The sequence below is a fragment of the Alosa alosa genome, chromosome 10, assembly GCF_017589495.1.
Source record: "Alosa alosa isolate M-15738 ecotype Scorff River chromosome 10, AALO_Geno_1.1, whole genome shotgun sequence".
Lineage (NCBI taxonomy): Eukaryota > Metazoa > Chordata > Actinopteri > Clupeiformes > Clupeidae > Alosa > Alosa alosa.
Window position 1 is genome coordinate 6,177,021 of NC_063198.1, and position 19,820 is coordinate 6,196,840.

At 43.9% G+C, this 19,820-nt stretch overlaps 1 protein-coding gene across 5 annotated transcripts in view; it reads left to right on the top strand.

The window, feature by feature from the left end:
• cntn3b (contactin 3b) overlaps positions 1–11,123 on the top strand; it is a 59,087-nt gene extending 47,964 nt beyond the window's left edge. For all 5 annotated transcript variants that reach the window (XM_048254775.1, XM_048254777.1, XM_048254776.1 and 2 more), the window contains 6 exons: positions 908–1,142; positions 1,641–1,750; positions 3,270–3,456; positions 4,029–4,141; positions 4,621–4,786; positions 7,131–11,123. In XM_048254775.1, the coding sequence (XP_048110732.1) occupies positions 908–1,142; positions 1,641–1,750; positions 3,270–3,456; positions 4,029–4,141; positions 4,621–4,786; positions 7,131–7,231 (912 nt within the window). In that variant the 3' untranslated portion in view covers positions 7,232–11,123. The remainder of the gene's footprint in view (positions 1–907; positions 1,143–1,640; positions 1,751–3,269; positions 3,457–4,028; positions 4,142–4,620; positions 4,787–7,130) is intronic.
• Positions 11,124–19,820: the final 8,697 nt, after the last annotated feature.

The following is a 19,820-nucleotide window of genomic DNA, read 5'->3' on the forward strand; positions in this document are numbered from 1 at the left end:
AATGTGGCCAAGGCACTGAGGGCCATGTATACAGACGACCTCACTCTTTTCTCCATAGTGTCATTATTTGCTTATTTGTTTGTTTTTTAAATGAAAACCTCAGTGAGGTTATTGAAGGCAATAAAGAGCCACTCTCTGGAGATGGTTATTAGAGAGTGTGTTTATTTATCGCCCGTGGATGTGTTTTAAATTGCATTCGGGGGATAGTGGTCTGCATTCTTGCTTCAGACTCGTACATTTTTTCTCTCCTCAAATGGCGCCCTTAGTCTGTCCGTGTTTGTCTTTGAATTCATCTCCTCGTTGCTTGGCCAGGCCATGTTTGTCTTCCCCCACTGACCCAAAGTAGCCTAGATTTTTTTAGCCGTGGAGCCGTTTCCTGCATTTGAGCAACATCTGGCAGGCGCGCGGCAGTTGTGCGTGGCCAGTATTAATTCCAAATGAATATAAAGTGGGCTTTAAAGGAGAGCAGATAGGGCTGAGTGATCAAGGCCAGTCCCCCCCCCCTGCTCTGCTCCCTGGTGGTACTGAGCCGCCTGCATATGTCTCCAGACACACACGCCAGCCTATTTCCCAGGTCCCCAGAGAGAGGACACTTTGGATGCTATCGGAGCCTATAGGGGCTTTGATGATGGCTGTTCAGTCTCGGTGGAGTGTCCTTTTTTCTTTCTTTCTTTTTTTCCTCTTCCATCTTTTTGTCCAGCACGTCTCTCTCTCTCTCTCTCTCACTCGCTCTCTTTTTCTCTCTTTCTGATACTGTGTCCTGTCTTTCTCTTTCTCTGTCTTTCTCTTTCTCTGTGTGTGTGTGTGTCGTGTGTGTTGTGTGTGTGTGTGTCGGTGGATGCGGGGCAGTCTGTGTCTCTGTCTCTATGTGTTTTAATATCACTATAGTTTTGTGCTTCACTCTCAGCCTGTGCCCGAGGAACTCCAAAATGGCGAGGGCTTCGGTTACATCATCGCCCTGCGGCCGGCCGGATCCGTCACCTGGACGCGCGCTGTCGTCTCCACGCCGGGCCTGGCCAAGTACGTCCTGCGCAACGACACCATCCCGCCGTTTGCGCCGTTCGACGTGAAGGTGGGCGCCTTCAACAAGCGCGGGGAAGGGCCCTTCAGCTCTGTGGCCACTGTGTTCTCAGCTGAGGAAGGTGAGGAGGAGAATGAAAAAGCAGCCTGTAGGAAACCTGTCTGATCTCTTCATACATCTCCCACAGAAGCACACACACACACACACACACACACTCGCATGGAAACACTCACATGCACACCGACAGACACACACTCAGGCGTGACCTTGAATAATAATGATAAAGTAAGTTGGTTCAGGCAGTTTTCTACCCCCCCCCCCTTCCTTTCCTTAGCTATGAATGTCAACCTGATATTAGTTATTGCAGCGGTAGCTTACAGGAAATCCTGCCAGGCACTTACAGCACTATAAGTGAGCTATGATGTTAATTGAATTTGCGGTGCAGATTCTCCTTCTGTCTTGTCACTCACAGATCCCATTAAACTCAGGGAGGAGATAGGGGCGTGGGGAGGTGTGTGTGTGTGTGTGTGTGTATGTGTTGGGGGGGGGGGCTGTGGATGGAATTTGATGGAATGGGAATCCCCCCCACCTCCTCTGTGTGTGTTTGTGTTTGCTGCAGTGCCGAGCCTGGCTCCAGTGAGAACCAGGGGCCGGAGTGTGTCGGCATCTGAGATTGAAGTGGTTTGGGAACCGCTGCGCTCCATCCCTGAGAGGGTGCTGGGTTACGAGGTACGGCCCTGAGCTCTTTCTCTCTCTCTCTTTCTCTCTCTCTCTCTCTCTTCCTCCTCCTCCTCATCCTCCTCCTCCATCTCCATGTCCAGCTGTCCTTTGTGGCCGAGTACACATCCCTCCTTTCATATTTGTGTTGGGGTCCGGCACGAATCGTGTGCTTAATTGGCCGTTGTGTGTTTGGCTACGCCGGCCTGTTGTCCTGGTGCTCTCAAAGTGTCACCGGGAGCATTCGTGTGAGGCAGGCGGCGCTTCCATTTAGCCGCTGTCAGTTTCAGATGGCCCCTACCAGCCTCACCACCCCCCCCCCCCACACACACACACACACACACCCAACACCCCCACCACCCATCACCACCACCTCTCTGTTCTCCTCCTCTGAAAGCATCCCTTTTTAAAGATGCAAAAACAGCCGCGCAGCGTCTTCTTCACCCAGCGCCCCCTTCCTTCTCTCTGCCCAAGGCACAGAAAAAAGCCACGGTTGCCATGGTGCTGGGTATATTGTGCAAGAGAAGAAGACCATCATGTCACTGAAGAGCGTTTTTTTTTTTAAAAGGTCTGAAGAAAAAAGGGGAAAAAAAGTCAGTCTTTGTGAATGCATATCTGGCTGCAGATGGTTCAGTGGTCAGAATCCAAAATGTTCCAGTCATTCACTGATGGATTGTTGCTCTGATTTTTTATTCAGTGATTGATTGGTGCATAGATTCATCCTCACACATCCTTAGACTTGCTGTTGGTTTTGTAAATGTAATCTAACCCCAATGCAGCAGCTAAGCAAATTGGGGCCCATGGGTACAGTGTATATTTTCCTCTCTAATTATTTATTGACTTAACGCCATATACAAACATTAATACCGCATGCGTCCTAGGGCGGATATTGGATTTTTACCCTCATTAAACATCTCTTAGCCCACAGATAGATTGTGTTAATTGAAAATTAGCATTGTGAAATTCTATTAAACATACATAATTGGGATAATGTAATTAGTTAGCAATTAGTGAGGTTTGTCATTGTCAGGGTCATTAGCGTGTGCAAGGGGAAAAAATGTCAGCTGGGACGATGCTCCACTGTAATACAGCAAATGTCAATGACACATGCACCTCGTCATAACTGCCTTGCTGCAATGTAATTACAGCGTTTAGTCATATCCGTGGCTAAGGAGTGTTTTTTAGCCACAAGGATTTATCTGAAATCTGAAATTTTAGGATTTTTACAAATATGGTAAACAAATGGGTCTTTTATATAAGCGGTTTTCTGAAAGTGCTAATGGAATCATCTACTGAATGGACACAGAGAAAGTGTCCTTGCAATAGCTGCTGTTAAAAGGAAGTGGCAAAGTGTATTTCACATCACACCTGAGTCTGTCTTTAGATGAGGTAAAATTTTTATTGGGTCCTCTAGCACTTTGGCAAGCATGGCTTCAACTCAATGTATCGGTGCAACAACAACAACACAAACAAACAACAACAAAAAAACCTAAATAGAAAACCTGACGTTCTCATTCCCTGCGGCCATCAGGTGGTGTACTGGGAGGATGACACCAAACCAGACACAGTGGGCAAGGTGAGGATATCCGCCAACTACACAGCGGTGAACATCAGTGGCCTGCGGGGAAGCACCCAGTACTACCTGGCGGTCAGCGCCTTCAACACGGCCGGCACCGGATCCCAGTCCCAGCCCATCAACGCCACCACCAAGAAACCCCGTGAGTATCTCCGGCACCTGCCAAAACATGCACCACACTCTGACCAGCTATCTCTGGAGAGCCACTTCAGGATGATACAGGATAGCTTCAGGATAATACGTCTCAGAGTACACATGAGGTGAAGATGTTGATGGAGTCTGTATTGTTTGTCCTCTAAGAGTGCGTAAAATACAGAGGCCAATCAGAAACAAGATCAAGGCCCATGGTGGAGTAGATTTTCCTTACTTTGCAGTGCATGTACAATGTCCTTAGTTTGACTAATGTCAAATACATTACTCTCTCCTCCCACTTTATTGTCTTCCTCTGATCTCTGTGGCTGCCCTTTCACTCTCTCTCTCTTCTGGATCCCTCTGTTATTCTCTCTCTCCCTGTCTTTCTGCATCTCTCCCTATCTCTCTCTCTCTCTCTCTTGTATCCCTCTGTTATTCTCTCTTTCTCTGTCTTTCTGCATCTCTCCCTATCTCTCTCTCTCTCTTTTGTATGCCTCTGTTATTCTCTCTTTCTCTGTCTTTCTGCATCTCTCCTCTCTCTCTCTCTCTCTCTCTCTCTCTCTCTCTCTCTCTCTGACTCAGCCCCTGGACAGCCTCCACTGAATGTAAAGTGGACTCTTATTGGCTCTCAGCTCACCCTGCATTGGGACCCAGTTACAGCCCTGGAGACCGAGTCCGAGGTCACAGGATACCTTGTGAGTCCAAAGCTATTCTGTGTGTGTGTGTGTGTGTGTGTGTGTGTGTGTGTGTATGTGTGTGTGTTTTAGGTCCATGCATGGAGAGATGCAGAATATTTGCCATATACTATTTTTACTGTCCAATCGTAGCTATCATTACAGTGATGGAGTGTGGGGTAGCCAGTGGTTATTCCGTGGGGATATTTGCAGAGGTAGTAGACTCAGTGCCGCCGCTGTTGGTCATAACACCCAGGAGTCACGGTGCTTAATGTGTGGAATTAATGCTTTTGCACAGCGGGGGAGATCTCTTAAGGCCTAGAGGGGAGAGACAGTCACAGCCCGATGCAGCAGTCGGAGAGCACCGTGTGTCCTACTCCCCCCTACCTGACGCGAATCCAACTGAATGTGTTATCTCTACCAAATCAATCACTTGGGGGAGGGTTAATGATTTTTTATTTGTGTATTTATGTGTTTGTTTGTTTTTTTATGTCGCCCAGGTTTTGTGCCGCAGACACCGCCACAACGATGTTAACGCCATCACCACTGACCAGACCACGGCCGAAATAACCCTGTCAGCCAACGACAACTACGTCATCGAGATACAATCGCTAAGTGAAGGGGGAGTGGGTGTGGGGAGCGAGCCAATCCACATCCACAAACTGAGTAAGCTTCCTGAACTTCAAGCATCCTCACCTTTCCTCCACCCACCCTAACCCAAACCCCCAGCCCCTACCCCAACTCCTATCCTATGCCCCCGTGTCCCACAGTGATAAGCCTTTAATGATGATTCAATCATCCAAATAGCACATTTATTCTGGCCTCGTTGCCTCCCTTTCCATCCATGTGTAATATACTTCGTGCCCATGCAAAAGACCCGACCTTTTTAGAAATTCACGTGCGGTGCAATCCATCTCTGTCAACGGGTTATTATTCCTTGTTGACTGTGGAGCGCCGCGGCATACTGAGCAGCAGCAGACAGTGCCTTCCTCTCAGCCTGGTGAAAATGAAATGCCCTTTTTTCCCTATCGTCGTTAGCTTTTTTCATGCTCTTTTTTCTGTGCTGTGAAGAGATCCAGCTTTCGCATGTGATGTAAGCCTTATCATCTCTGAATCCTTTAATAGCCTTTTCTGTTCAGAGATGCATTAATAATGCAGATGTAGTGAGCGCTGGTGAATCCAGCATTGTGCATTGATTTACTGTCTGCTGTCAGCAAACCCATCCTGTGGAGCTTTTCTACCTGTCCTTTCTCAAGAAAAGGGCCTGAGTCTGTGTTCTGAACATTTGTGTCCCTATGTCCTTAAAGCGATGGTTCGGAGTACCTTTGCACCATGACCCCGAGCCAAACACCCTCCCAGAACCTTTTTTCCCTTGGTCGAACTCTGGTCGAGTTGCGCTGTCAGAAACTAATGACTTTCTGCAGTCGTAATGGAACCAACTTTTATCTCATAAATTACCCCACTAATAATGCCCTGAATGGTACGAAACTTCTGCAGTAGTACAACTATGACCTTTAGTCCAATAACGAGGCATTAGAAATTTTGTAAGTGCACCAGGAGTTTATTTAAATAAGACTTGCCTGATTATCTGCTACTATACAGCTGCGTCAACGTTTCTTCCGTGATTTGGGAAAAGCCCGTAAAAGTCCTGGCAGGAAGCATGCATAAGGATGTAGATCCAGGAATGCACTAATATTTTGTTTGTAGTCCAGTTTGCAACAATTATTAGTTAACACTAAGTTGTAAACACTTCGGAAAAAAATCTTAAAAACTGGATATACCAAAAAACGTTGATGTAATCGCTTCCTGCCAGGGCTTTTCCCAAATCACGGAAAACGCCGGCCTTGGCGGTATAGTAGCAGATAATCAGGCAAGTCTTATTTAAATAAACTCCTGGTGCACTTACAAACTTTCTAATGCCTCGTTATTGGACTAAAGGTCATAGTTGTACTACTGCAGAAGTTTCGTACCAGAAGTTTTGTACAGAAGACCAGTGTCTCTGTGTACTAAAGAGTTGTGCCTGTGCAGAAACTACTAAAGGCCTGTGTCTCTGTGTTCTAAAGAGTTATGCCTGTATGTACTAAAGGCCTGTGTCTCTGTGTACTAAAGAGCTGTGAGTGTATACTAAAGAGCTGTGTCTGTGTGTACTAAAGAGCTGTGTCTGTGTGTACTAAAGAGCTGCCTGTGTGTACTAAAGAGCTGTGTGTGTACTAAAGAGCTGTGTCTGTGTGTGTACTAAAGAGCTGTGTCTGTGTGTACTAAAGAGTTGTGCCTGTGCAGAAACTACTAAAGGCCTGTGTCTCTGTGTTCTAAAGAGTTATGCCTGTATGTACTAAAGGCCTGTGTCTCTGTGTACTAAAGAGATGTGAGTGTATACTAAAGAGCTGTGTCTGTGTGTACTAAAGAGCTGCCTGTGTGTACTAAAGAGATGTGTGTGTACTAAAGAGCTGTGTCTGTGTGTGTACTAAAGAGCTGTTTGTGTGTGTACTAAAGAGCTGTCTGTGTGTACTAAAGAGCTGTGTATCTGTGTACTAAACAGTTGTGTCTGTAAGTACTAAAGGTCTGTCTCTGTGTAATAGAGACCTGTGTATCTGTGTACAAAAGACCTGTGTCTCTGTGTACTAAAGAGTTGTGCCTGTGCAGAAACTACTAAAGGCCTGTGTCTCTGTGTTCTAAAGAGTTATGCCTGTATGTACTAAAGGCCTGTGTCTCTGTGTGCTAAAGAGCTGTGAGTGTATACTAAAGAGCTGTGTCTGTGTGTACTAAAGAGCTGTGTCTGTGTGTACTAAAGAGCTGTGTCTGTGTGTACTAAACAACTGTCTGTGTGTGTACTAAAGAGCTGTGTGTGTGTGTACTAAAGAGCTGTGTCTGTGTGTACTAAAGGCCTGTGTCTGTGTACTAAAGAGCTGTGTGTGTGTGTACTAAAGAGCTGTGTCTGTGTGTACTAAAGGCCTGTGTCTGTGTACTAAAGAGCTGTGTCTCTGTGTGTCATCCTGTGTGTCTGTTTCAGGCATGGGTGCGAGGGGCTCAGGAGCAACTCGGCGTGGCAGTGCGGCCCTCTCCCCTCTCCTCCTTGTGACGCTGTGCTTGGCACTCTCCGCTGCCTCCTGAGGACTGACGCCTCCCCACCGCCACCACTACTCCTCCTCCTTCCTCTGCCTCTTCACCCTTTCTCTCGTCTCTATCCCTCCATCTCCCTCTGGCTCCTTTCATGTCAACTCCCACCATCGCTCTCTCTCTCCTTTCCGCACACCCACCCCTCCTCCTCTTCTTTTCTCTCCCTCTATCCCCTTCCTGATACTTGTCTTTCTTTCCTGCTGGTGTATCGCTTCCTCCACCCTCATCATCTCATCTTTGTGGTGCGATTATCCGCGTCTGCCTGCCTGTATGCATATTCATGCAAATCACATGGGCGTACATGAAGACACTAGGCACTAGACACAGGTGTGGCGTGTCTCGGCCATGCATAATTAATGACAATGGGGAAAGGTTAATGAACTGGTATGCATAATATTTAACGGCGTGTCAACATCAGATATGTCACCCATCTAAAAGAGAGAAAAAAACACAAACCTCTCAAGACATTTCACTTACAACTAATTACGCTTCAACAGAGAAGTGCTGATGTCTACATTGTCTTCGCCTCTGATCCTTGGAACAAACTAATGCCTTAAAACATTTACATACCAAAGTAGATAACATATAAGGATTTGCATTTCTCTTGTTAGTGTCTCCTTCGTGCTGGTGTACATTCAGCTGCCACAAATAAGATATTTTTGATCAATTCAACTTCCCACTTGAAAGGGATGTTGCTTGCAGAAATTCCCTTTTAGTAGGCTCCCTCAACAGTCCCATCAACATCCCATCAACAGTCATGTATTTAGTGAGAAGTGGTGGCTTTGGTGGGCTAAATATTACATTTACCCATAATTATAGGATGCCGTGTTAAGAATAACACTTTTCAGTTAGGTGACATGCTTTTAGCTAGCTTCCTGAAGTGGGTGAGCGGCCAAGTAGGTGGACAGATTGACAGAGTCTTTATGGTTACAATGATCAAGTGGCATTAGATTAGTTAAAATGATTTAGTGGGGGGAAAAGAGACTATGCCGTGTGTGTGTGTGTGTGCATGTGTGTGTGTGCATGTGTTTCATGTCACAGGAAACGAAAAATAAAAACAAGACCTGTGCCTAACATCCTTATTGGCTAATAGACAGCGGTAGAAATAGAGAGCAAAATTCCAGCATGCCCTTTAGAGAGCAACCAGGTCTTGTCTAGCCTGACCCTCTCCACCTCCTGTGCGATGGGACCCACTTGCTGTATTAGTTTTAATTATTCATACTTAGCGCTCTGTGCATGCTGCACAGTTGCTGTGATTGATACTATTTGGGAACAAATCTCTCATCCGGCATGAAGAAAAGGGTACGCCAAGGCGAGATGTCTGGAGAAACGGTGTGTCGTGTTGAACACTCTCTCGTGTGGCCTTGAAAGACCAGTCCAATGGGCTTCGATGGAGCCCTACGCAGAGGGTAGAGTTTGCGTAGAGTTAGTGCCTTCGCTGGGGACTTTTTTTTTTTTTTTTTTTTTTTTTTGGTCATGATTTATTTGTGAGGGCAAAACATTATCAAATTCTGCCAGACTGCAGTTTTTCAGTGTACGTTTCTGTAAACTGGCGTACAACACGTGCACAAAGGAGTTTTTGCGAGGGACTAAGTGGCTCGATACGAGACTGGAATGAAAATGGGCTCGTCATTAAAGTTGCATGACTCTAATGGCATACCTGACAAATGCAACAGAGGTGAAAGCTTTACAGTGGCAAAAAGGGATATTAGAGAGGTGAAGTCTTACTTTCACATTCTGCATATCGACTGTCCTTAGTGCCCCATCATAATAAATGTATGGCCTGGTATTCTACATAATGTAGAGGTCATTAGGCCTTGTAACCCATGAAAGCAGCTTTCTACAGGAGACCTTTTCCCCTGAAGCTTACATTACTGTATGCTCATCCTATCCTTGGGCCTTGCAGAACATGTTTGGTGTGTGCTGAGCTTTAAGTCTAACTGATGGAGCTTCTCTCTTGTTTTTTCATGCGATGCGGTGTGTGTGTGTGTGTGTGTGTGTTGATTGAGTTGCAAAAGCTTCTGTGTGGTGCACGTGGTCAACTGAGTGGCTTGCTTTGCTGTGAGGAATTGTGCCTTTCACTGATCCCAGGACTCTTTGGTCTGACTGTGCTTTGGTGGCCTAACAGGCTACAACTCTCTTGCATTTGAAATTGTTCCTTTCCCCAACCCTCTCTCTCTCTCTCTCTCTCTCTCTCTCTCTCTCTCTCTCTCTCTCTCTCTCTCTCTCTCTCTCTCTCTCTCTCCCTCTCTCTCTCTCACACACACACACACAGGCACACACCCACACACGCACACATATAAGCTGAATCAAATCAAAGTTGATTCAGAAGTTGAATGAATCAAAAGCACAAGGAAGTCAACCAAGGTGACGCAACGCATCCCTGCCAAGCTAGTTGGACAGGTGTGCAGGGACCTGAAGGCGCATCTACACTGCACTATGCTCATAGTCCCCCCACCACTCCCACCACTATCCCTGCCCTATCCGCCCAGCTTGGCGTGTCCTGGGCTTTCAGGAAGGCCAGGCAGTGTTGATTAGGCTGCAGCGGCCGAGTCAATGAGATATTGATTTTCTGCTTACATTATTGCTGCTGTCACAATGCAGACAGTTGATTGACTGATGCCAATGTTCCTGTTGCACGTCTCAGCGCCAGATTATGGTTTGCCCTCTCTCTCTATCTCTATCTCTCTCTCTCATTATCTTGTCCTTTTTCATTCACCACCTTTTCGCAGCGCTTTTGTGCTTTACTTTTTATTATTATTTTGAAAGTCCAAGCCCCCTATGACCTTGGTTTAGCAGAAATGCGGGACTATTTTTCTTATTTATTTTAGGGTATCCTCGAATGAATTTCAAGTAGTGGCAAACGTTTTTGGTTTGTTTCTAACATATTTTTTTAAAGAGTGATGCAGTGCTGTTAAGAGAGCAAATGAGAGTTCAGTAAGAACAAACAGTAGGACGTGTTAAGGCCTGTGTCCACCAATCATGTGTTTTGCGCCGACAGCGGCTATTTTCTATACAAATCAAACTATGAAGTTCGGCGTTCACAGTGCTCAGCGCCCTTGGCGTAAATTGCCGCCATTGCTCAGAGTGCTGAAAGTTTAAATCTGTTCAACAGAACAGCGCTGGGCTCGTCAATGTCACTTCTTTATCGACGACCAATAAACACTTGACTGAAGCACTCTGAAAATGAGGTTGAGGGTGCCGGTGTCGGTGCAAAAAATGTGATTGGTGGACACAGGCCCAGACAGAGCCTCTCATAGGTTGTGGGCTGACCCTTCCTTTCCATTCATATCCTGTACAAAACATGCCATCAACCTGACTTCGCTTAACACGTCTGTGCTACAGTAACTGTTAGGTACTACCAATGCATTCCTCCCCTATGTGCTGTGGGTGTGACCTGATTTTTTGTGTTACTTATCTCAATGTAATTCGTAAAACGATGGGGTTTCATGTCGTACCTCCATCCTGATCTTGTTTTTAGTAATGTACTATTAGGTATTTGCTTAGTATGTTATCAGCGTTTTGAAAACAAAAAAAGAAGAAATAATCATTCATGAGACGCTGTTTTTTTTTCTGGACCATATTTAAAAATGACAAGATAATATTCTTTTTTTTCCCCAAATGTAAATAATTAATATCTATATATTTTTGATCTGGCCAGCATAGAGGACATACTGATGTTTTATACTACAACAACAGTTCTGTGATTTTAATACTTCAGTATTAATCAATGATCTCCATGAGATGAATTAACTATGACATTGTGTTTTCATATTGAAAAGTAATTGTTTTTGTCTTGTATACTAAACTTGTGCATGTGGAACATTGTTTGGTGCGTATGTGTTGAGTTTTATAAATCAGTAACTTAATAAAATTGTTAAAAGCAGCCCAAATGTTTATACTGTCATGACTTATTATTGATTATTGACCATGATTCTTTGCTTTTGGTCCAAAATGGGAAAAGAAGCATGATCAAGCCTTCTTTGAGTCTGGCGGTTTTTAGGGCCCAACTATTTTTGCGATTACATAATGTATCTCACACAGATTTTACAGGGGAAATGGCAGCCTTATCCGGCTGAAGGATTTATGCTTTGCCACCCATTTCGGATGTAATCATTTGCTGCTCCTTCACACTGAGCTTCCAGTTAGCATGGGCATTGTAAATCAATTTGACGACTGGGCATAATTTCGGTGGGGTGGGGGTGATAGAATTACAGATATGTAAGTGCTGCATAATCCACTTTATATTTATTTATTTATTTTATGTGCTCGAGTTAGGGGTGGTTAACAGCTCCGGCTTAATTGGGTCCACAGCAGTTTCCTTATTGTAATTTGATGCAAGATTGCAAAGTTCAATAAGTCTCCGGGAAGCTCTGCTCTGGGGATTCACACATCAATGCTAAGTACAGCTTTTTTAGTGTCTGGGATCTAAGAGGGATTACTTTTTGCCATAACAGTTTGTAGAACAAAGTAGTGCGCCCGGGATGTAATCACTTGCACCCCGCCCGTTTAAGAAGTCAAGAGCGTTTGATAACACCACGCAGATGCAATTCAATCACAACTCACTTGCCTATGATGATTTAATTTAAAACATAAAAAAAAAAACTCATGGAAATCAGCATGCACAATTCATCAGCCTTTCAAAATTCATTAGGATGCCAGAGTGTCTCGTCATTACTCTGCTGGTTAATAGCGAGCGTTGCCATTTCCCTGAGTGTCGTCGTGAAGTAATAGATGACCCTAATGAGAGACACGTTTGACCATGAAGCAGCAATAAATGACTCACATCAATTTCACAGGACAAGCCATCGACCATGTACATGCCACTGCTGCTATGCTCCTCATTTAGCTCCAGGTAAAGACGAGCCTTTCGTCCCTTCGGCTGGCCACTCAACATTTAAAAAGTGGACGGCGCTCGGATGAATAGCAGCTTATTTGCTATGCATGGGTACCGTTCGGCCAGTTGACAGGTTTGAGTAGACTGGGCACGGCTCTCCGCACTCGTCTTCATCAAGGGCCTGATCTTGTGCTTCTCTAGTGGTGGAAGAGCTAATGAACAACAATCCCGAGTGTGTGCGTATGGACTGGAGGAAGTCCTCCTCGTGCCTGGTTGAGCCTATAGGACTTCTCATGCAGATCAGTGACCTCGAGTTGTCGACAGAGGACAGAGAGGGACTTGAGATCCCCAATAAAACCCAAATTCTGAAATGTGCTATGTCAGTAAGACAATAGAGAAGTGCTAGCCGAGATGGCATGCAATTTGTGTAATCATCACAGCTGAGCTGACTGTGGCACACAGGGTTCGACCAACACTTGCAGCACAAGTGACAGCACAGCTTGTTCCGGACCGAGCCCTTTCTCCCCAGTCTCTGCACCATGTAAAATGTCAGACCGTGGCCACAACCTTGATTTTGTTGCACACATTTTGCAGGGCTTTGTTCAGGACGGCCTTGTCCAATCGACAGGGCTTTCAGATGACTCTTTTCAATGCGGCAGAGGAGCCGAGGAGGATACTGTTGTTGTGCAAGTGAACTTTGTTCGTTTTCAGCCCCTGACATTTGCAGAGGTTTTGGGGGGAGATCTGAGGGGGCCTGTGAACTGAGCCAGTGTCTAGGTCATTATTATTGGGAGGCTGACTCGCGTGCTAATTAGAGCTTTAGCAGAGCTGAGCAATATCCTAATTAAGTATAAATGTCAGGCTCATCAGGAAGTGGACAAAGAATCGTCTGAATGCCAGGCACACTTCTTATTAGTAAACACCATGTCAGAGTGGGTGTCTTCCTCACAAGTAAATGTACACATACACACACACACACACACACATACACATTCTCTCGCTCTCTTTCTCTCTCTCTCTCACAAACATATCACACACACACACAGAGACGCACAAAGAGAAAGAGAAAGTGACAGGAAATGACGAGGCATACATGTGTAACAGATGTAAAGATGACCAGATTCAATACAATTCAGCCAGAGACAAGCATTACATTTCTTCTTCTTCTACCACATACAGTATCTAAATGCTTTTTCTGTATCAAACTTTCTATATGGTGCTATATGGTCTAAATTGGGGCAGCCGTGGCCCACTGGTTAGCACTCTGGACTTGTAACCGGAGGGTTGCCGGTTCGAGCCCCGACCAGTGGGCCGTGGCTGAAGTGCCCTTGAGCAAGTCACCTGAAGTGCCCTTGAGCAAGTCACCTAACCCCTCACTGCTCCCTGAGCTCTGCTGTTGTTGCAGGCAGCTCACTGCGCCGGGATTAGTGTGTGCTTCACCTCACTGTGTGCTGAGTGTGTTTCACTAATTCACGGATTGGGATAAATGCAAAGACCAAATTTCCCTCACGGGATCAAAAGAGTATATATACTTATACTTATAATCATTCTGAATTCACCCAGAGGATCATTAAAGTCATGAGACATCATGAAAACATCATTGCGCTGCAGCAGGTTTTATGACCCCTATACCGCATTCGTATCACTCCCAGGCAATTAAGTAGGTTTATTCGGACACTATTTTTATATTCTATCTGTGCTTCTGAAACAAGGTACATCCTTAAACTCTGACGGAACGATCATTTGCCATGATGGGCAACTACACAGAGAGACTGCAAATAGGAGTTTTGCAGAGGTTTGACTGCGACCATCTGAGGACACATCTTGTGAAGTCATAATAGCAGCATTAGCATTAGCTTAGCCGATCCAGAGCAGGTGAGTCAGAGGTCACTGTGCGCTGGCGTACTTTGCAGGTCAATAGCGATAACTTAATCCTGCGTTAATTTGCCTGGAGTGTGTTTGCCTGGAGTGTGTAGCAGACTGTTGACATCACTCGCTGAGATGCCTGGGAAAAGAAAAGGAGGAAAAAACTAAGTTTTAGTTAGTCAAGCAGTGTCATAAGCCTGAGGGTGCAACAGCAAACTTGCCCCTCTGTGTATGTGTTCAACAGACTTTGCCTGAGTTTCCATCCAACTCAATTCACATATTTTGAGAACATTTATGAAAATTGGACTAAAAGATATGAGAGTCTGTGTGCAGTTCCATGAGCTGTGTGAGCAAATTAAAAACACTGGACAAGCTCCTGGTCAACGCAGGAGTTGAGAACAGCCGTGGAATCAAAACTGGAGTCGGCAGGGTATTAATACATGCAATAAATATAGTTTTATGTCTACCAGAGTCCACTTCGAAGATTATATGCGGATTTCGAGCAGTTCCAACTAGGATTTCTTATGTGAATATGTCAAAATTAGCATTAAAAGGGGCATTCTACCAGACACACACAGTATCGACATAAGAGTGACATGACACTGTCATGAACGTGTCATAAGTATAAGTAGGCCTAGTATAAGTATATAAGTATATATACTCTTTTGATCCCGTGAGGGAAATTTTGTCTCTGCATTTATCCCAATCCTTGAATTAGTGAAACACACTCAGCACACAGTGAACACACAGTGAGGTGAAGCACACTTATCCCGGCGCAGTGAGCTGCCTGCATCAACAGCGGCGCTCGGGAAGCAGTGAGGGGTTAGGTGCCTTGCTCAAGTGCACTTCAGCCATTCCTACTGGTCGGGGTTCAAACCGGCAACCCTCCGGTTACAAGTCCGAAGTGCTAACCAGTAGGCCACGGCTGCCCCAATAAACAAGTCATAAATGTTTATGACATAACGCTTATACTTCTGTTATTAAGTGTCATTGGTTTTTGTCATAACAAGTTAGGGTTAAGATTAGGGTTAGGTTTAGAATAGAATAGAATAGAATAGAATAAATCTTTAATGTCCACCAAGGTGGTAATTTTTCTGTGGCTCACCAGACATAAAAGACAGATAGACATACAGCCACAATATCATCTCAGACATATGAGTTGAAATATCATGATAAAATACATAGAAAAAAATAAGAGTAAAAAATACATAAAAATAAGAGTAAAAGAAGTTTGATATTGTCACTTGGTTTGATTGAGGATACTGATGGCATTTGGAGTAAAGGATTTTTTTAAATACACTTTTTGCCAGAGGTAGCGCCTCCCAGACTTCAGGAGCTCCTACGGATTGTAGGATTGAATGTGTCTAAAATATATTATATTCAAGCAAAAGAACATGGCACAATCGGTGTTCCTCATAGTTTAACATGTCCTCCATATGATGTGTTCAAGAATAATATTTTTACCCAAATGTTAAGAAGCGAAAATGTACATTTCTGGTAAAACATCCCAAAAAAGCTGAATGTAAACTCAAATACCTCAAATAGCTGACCGACAGAGACGAACAGAAACACAGACATTTAATTGATTGAATATTCAAACAGAAGTAAAAGAAAATCAGATAGGAAGGGTAAGAGCAATTAGATGAGTGTAACAGTATACTCCTGGAGGGGGGCAATCTATGAAACTCAATCAGATGATGACCAGATCACTTCTTTCCTGTGCTTGCTCAGGGAAATGCATACATCGCCTTGGACCCCATAGATCAATATTAAAGTGGCACGATCAAGACTGCTTAATGTTCAATAGTCTCTGGCAGACTGAACAAACCACAATACATTTGTAATGTTAAGAAAAGGTCACTGACTCCTTACTGATGGGGACAAGACCGCCTATGCCGAGTCTGAGTCAAGACCGAGTCTTTGAGGAAGCAAGTCCGAGTCGAGACCGAGTCCTTTAGGAGTCGAAACAGAGTCGAGACCAAGACCATAAAAACATGTCAGTTTTCATATTCATGATTTAATATCACCCCACTTAATAATCAACAGTTAGGCCTACAGACTAAGCTAGATTGGGAATTGTTTAGAGGAGCAGTCTTAATGTCTTAATATGGACTATGCTGACCTGACACTCACTGGCAGCAGAGCGATAGAGTACAGTACATACAGTGATATCCTCCGCTAATTTCTGACACAAAGTGACGAGTGGATGAGCGATTGTAAATGACAGATCAGAGCTAGTGAGTGGGGATGGAGTTCGCTAAATATTTTAGAAAGGAAACTGATAAGTCATACAAGTGTATTATTCCTACTAACAACTAGATACAATGTAGACCATGTGGTGACACTGTTTCAGTGAGTAAAGATTCATTTTGGAATCTAAGAAGACACATTTTGCGGAAACATGAGAGTGTGTTAAGGAGAGCAAAGAAAAACGTGAGCAATTTGAATATGCTTCATATGAAGTAGAAGGATGAAAGTAAAACTTAGATGCTAAGCCTGTATTCTTTAGGCAATTAATCCCACTGATCCCTTTAGTTATATACGCTTATGTGTATTGACGTTGCCAAGCTTGTTCGTTGATGCACTATCGGTGTTGCATTTTAAAATAAATGTTCTATGAGTGAAATTGCCGTTGCTCTTAGTTCTTTGGAATTTAAGTTTTCTGTTTAGGGTGACAATTCGGCTTGTATTTTTTTTCTCCCTCTTTAAACCAGAGCGAGCGTGGAGCAATTTCACTGGAGCAGGATGATTTTTAAGTGAAGCGGGGAGCGAAATTGATTGGAGACCTGACGCGAATTTGAGCGCAGGAGCGGCCACCTATGAGGTGTGTTGAATTGCTTGATTACTACTCGTGCCGTGGCAGCACTCCCCTAGTTCCATATAATAGGCTATTTTCCGTGCGCAGGAACATGTGTACAAGTGCAGAAACATGCTCCTGTTTGCCGGAGTTTTTGACACCAGCTTCCAAAGGGCTTTTCGTCTCTAACCACCTCCTCTATCCAAGACCAGCGCCATTTATTATGACCGCCGCGCAGCTAGTATCTAGTTTTTTTTTTTCTTTTTCGCATGTCCAAATTTCCGTCAATGATTCCCGGGACACTGAAAGACCGGGGTAGACAAAACTTGGTGGGCATGTAACCCCATATGGATAGCATGGAACCATCGTTTTTCGTTTTGATCTGTAGCCCCCACGCTGGACTGCACCCCCCGAAAGGAGGGTAGGGCAGACACAGTTTTCTGTGAATATCTCGAGAACCGTAAGGTTTAGGAGGACCATTATTTTTTTGTATGTTGATCTCAAGGGGCCATGTCAACGCATTCCATAACCACTCATTTCATGTATAGCGCCACCTAGTTAAACACAAAAAAGTAAAAATGAGGTGGTGTAATTGAAGGTATCTGTGACCTAACATAGTCAAAACTGCACGAAATTGGAAGTGTAGGATCATTATGACACCCTCTGTATGCACGCCAAGTTTTGTGGAATTCCGTTCATGGGGGGGGCCACACAATAAATTAATTTATGTTACTATACACCAACTGGCCTGTAGGTGGCCGGAGACAGTTTTCTGTGAATATCTCGAGAACCGTAGGGCCTAGGAGGTCCACCTTTTTTTTGTATGTTGGTCTTAAGGGGGCATGTCAACCCATCCCATTACCACTTATTTCATGTATAGCGCCACCTAGTTAAAAATTAAAAAGCATAAAATTAGGTGTTTTCATCTCAATATCTCTGGCTGACAAGGTCAAAACTGCACAAAATTAAAAGTGTAGGATCATTATGACACCCTCTGAATGCATGCCAAGTTTTGTGTACTTTCGTTCATGGGGGGCCTTACAATAAAATAATTTATGTGTACATTTAGTGACAGTACACCAACAAGGATTCCCGGGACACTGAAAGACCGGGGTACACAAAACTTGGTGAGCATGTACCCCCATATGGATAGCATGGAACCGTCATTTTTCGTTTTCATCTGCAGCCCCCCCGCTGGACTGGACCCCCCGAAAGGAGGGTAGGGCAGACACAGTTCTCTGTGAATCTTTTATGGTATGTTGGTCTCAAGGGCCCACATAAACCTGGCTCATAATCACTCATTTGTGATTTGCCTTTGGTAAAAAATGAAAATCAGTAGGATTAAAAAGAAAGCCAAAATAAATATTCATCATCATCATCATGGCTGCATTTTCAGTATTGGCGAGAAGTAGTCGTTTGTCCACTAGATGGCGCATCGTTGCAGTGAGGCGTAATTTTGTTGGAAGTTAAAGGGGTTGGAAAAACAATGGGCGCTTCCATACAAAGGACTGTAATTTACCGCAGTGAACATCTAATAAGGATAGGACGATGTTCACATGAAGTGTAATTCCCATTTCTTCTTGAAGCCGAAATAAATGTGAGGATGTTTATCGGACATGCTTGGTTTTTTTACTGCAGTAATGCGTTAATCTTGTAATATCAATAAGGACCTAGGTAATGTTACCGTTAAGCGTTGGTTGAGTGATGGAGGCATTTGATTTATTGCATTTGTAGAAAACTATAAATGCGGTTATACCAAGCAAATGTATAGCAGCACTGTTTGTATCTTTCGACTGTCATTTATTGCACGTGCTACAAAATCATTCTGTGCAATGGAAGATTTACCAACGTTACACGGTCTGATGCAGTTTTGCCTATACATGCATTGAGACTGAGGCGCCTGTTTATTTTGTTTTAAGTCGTGCAGGGTGTGAGAGGGGAATCGATGTGCTTTGATTACAGCTTGGTAGTTGTAGTCTGTGAAATTAAAAAGCACGTGTGTGTGAAGTATCCAAACAATGACACCTTCATTTCATTATGGCTGTTTTAGCAAAACACCTTAAGCTACTGTGTAGTAGGTCCCATTTAGAAGTGGCTACTTCATTGCGCTTTCCTTGACTCATGGAGCTGCGTGAATGTTATTACAACTTTTTCGCCACGATATGACAGTTTAAGTCCGCTTGATACTGTAAAGGCGTAAGCCATTGGTTTCAAAGGAGATTTTATTTGTGTCGCCAGCATAGCCTATTGACAATTTATGTTGTCAATAGGCCTACCTTATAATCCTACCTGTAGCTTAGGGAAGCTAACAACTTTCTATTAGGATCTAGTTTGTTAGTTACCGTTTTGTCATAACTCCCTGATGCATTTTTGCATTTAGAATAGCCAGAGCGTGTATATCTCAATCGGAAAAATTAAACAATATCGGGTGCCTATGGACTAGGCTGGGTGAACCCAGCCTGATCTGCCCGCTATTTTTTTTTGATTTCTTAAAAGATTGAGCTTGGTCTGATGAAAGCCAGACTAGCCATGGACCTCAGTTAAACAATGCAAGGGAACATGAATCAGCCTATATTTGCACTAACAATAACGGACAAAAGCTCTTCAACTTTGGCCCGTTAAAATGTGTATGAACAGTCTAGCGACGCATTTCATCAAGGCCCATTTGGACATGTCAGTTATTTGCACCACTGGTTAGATGTAAAACAGCACTTCGTTTCAGACTAGGCTACTGTTACTTAATTTGTGCATTAACAATAACGTTTCAGACTACTGTTACTTAATTTGTGCATTGACAATAAAGTATTACATGAACTCAAGATGACTAAAATCTTATGTAGAAGAAGACACATTCACAAAAAATCCATCCATCCAAAAATGACCTTTGTTTTTGATAGCTGTTGAAAACGGCATGGAACTGACAGAGATGTTTTTGTTTATAAATACATAAAAAATAAATAAATAAATAACATTATGCTGATACCTTTGCTTTTCCCAAATACAATGTAGCCTACAGGTGTAAGTGACCTTTCATCAATCCAGTTGCAATGGATGAACTGTGATGAACTGCCCTACTTGTGATT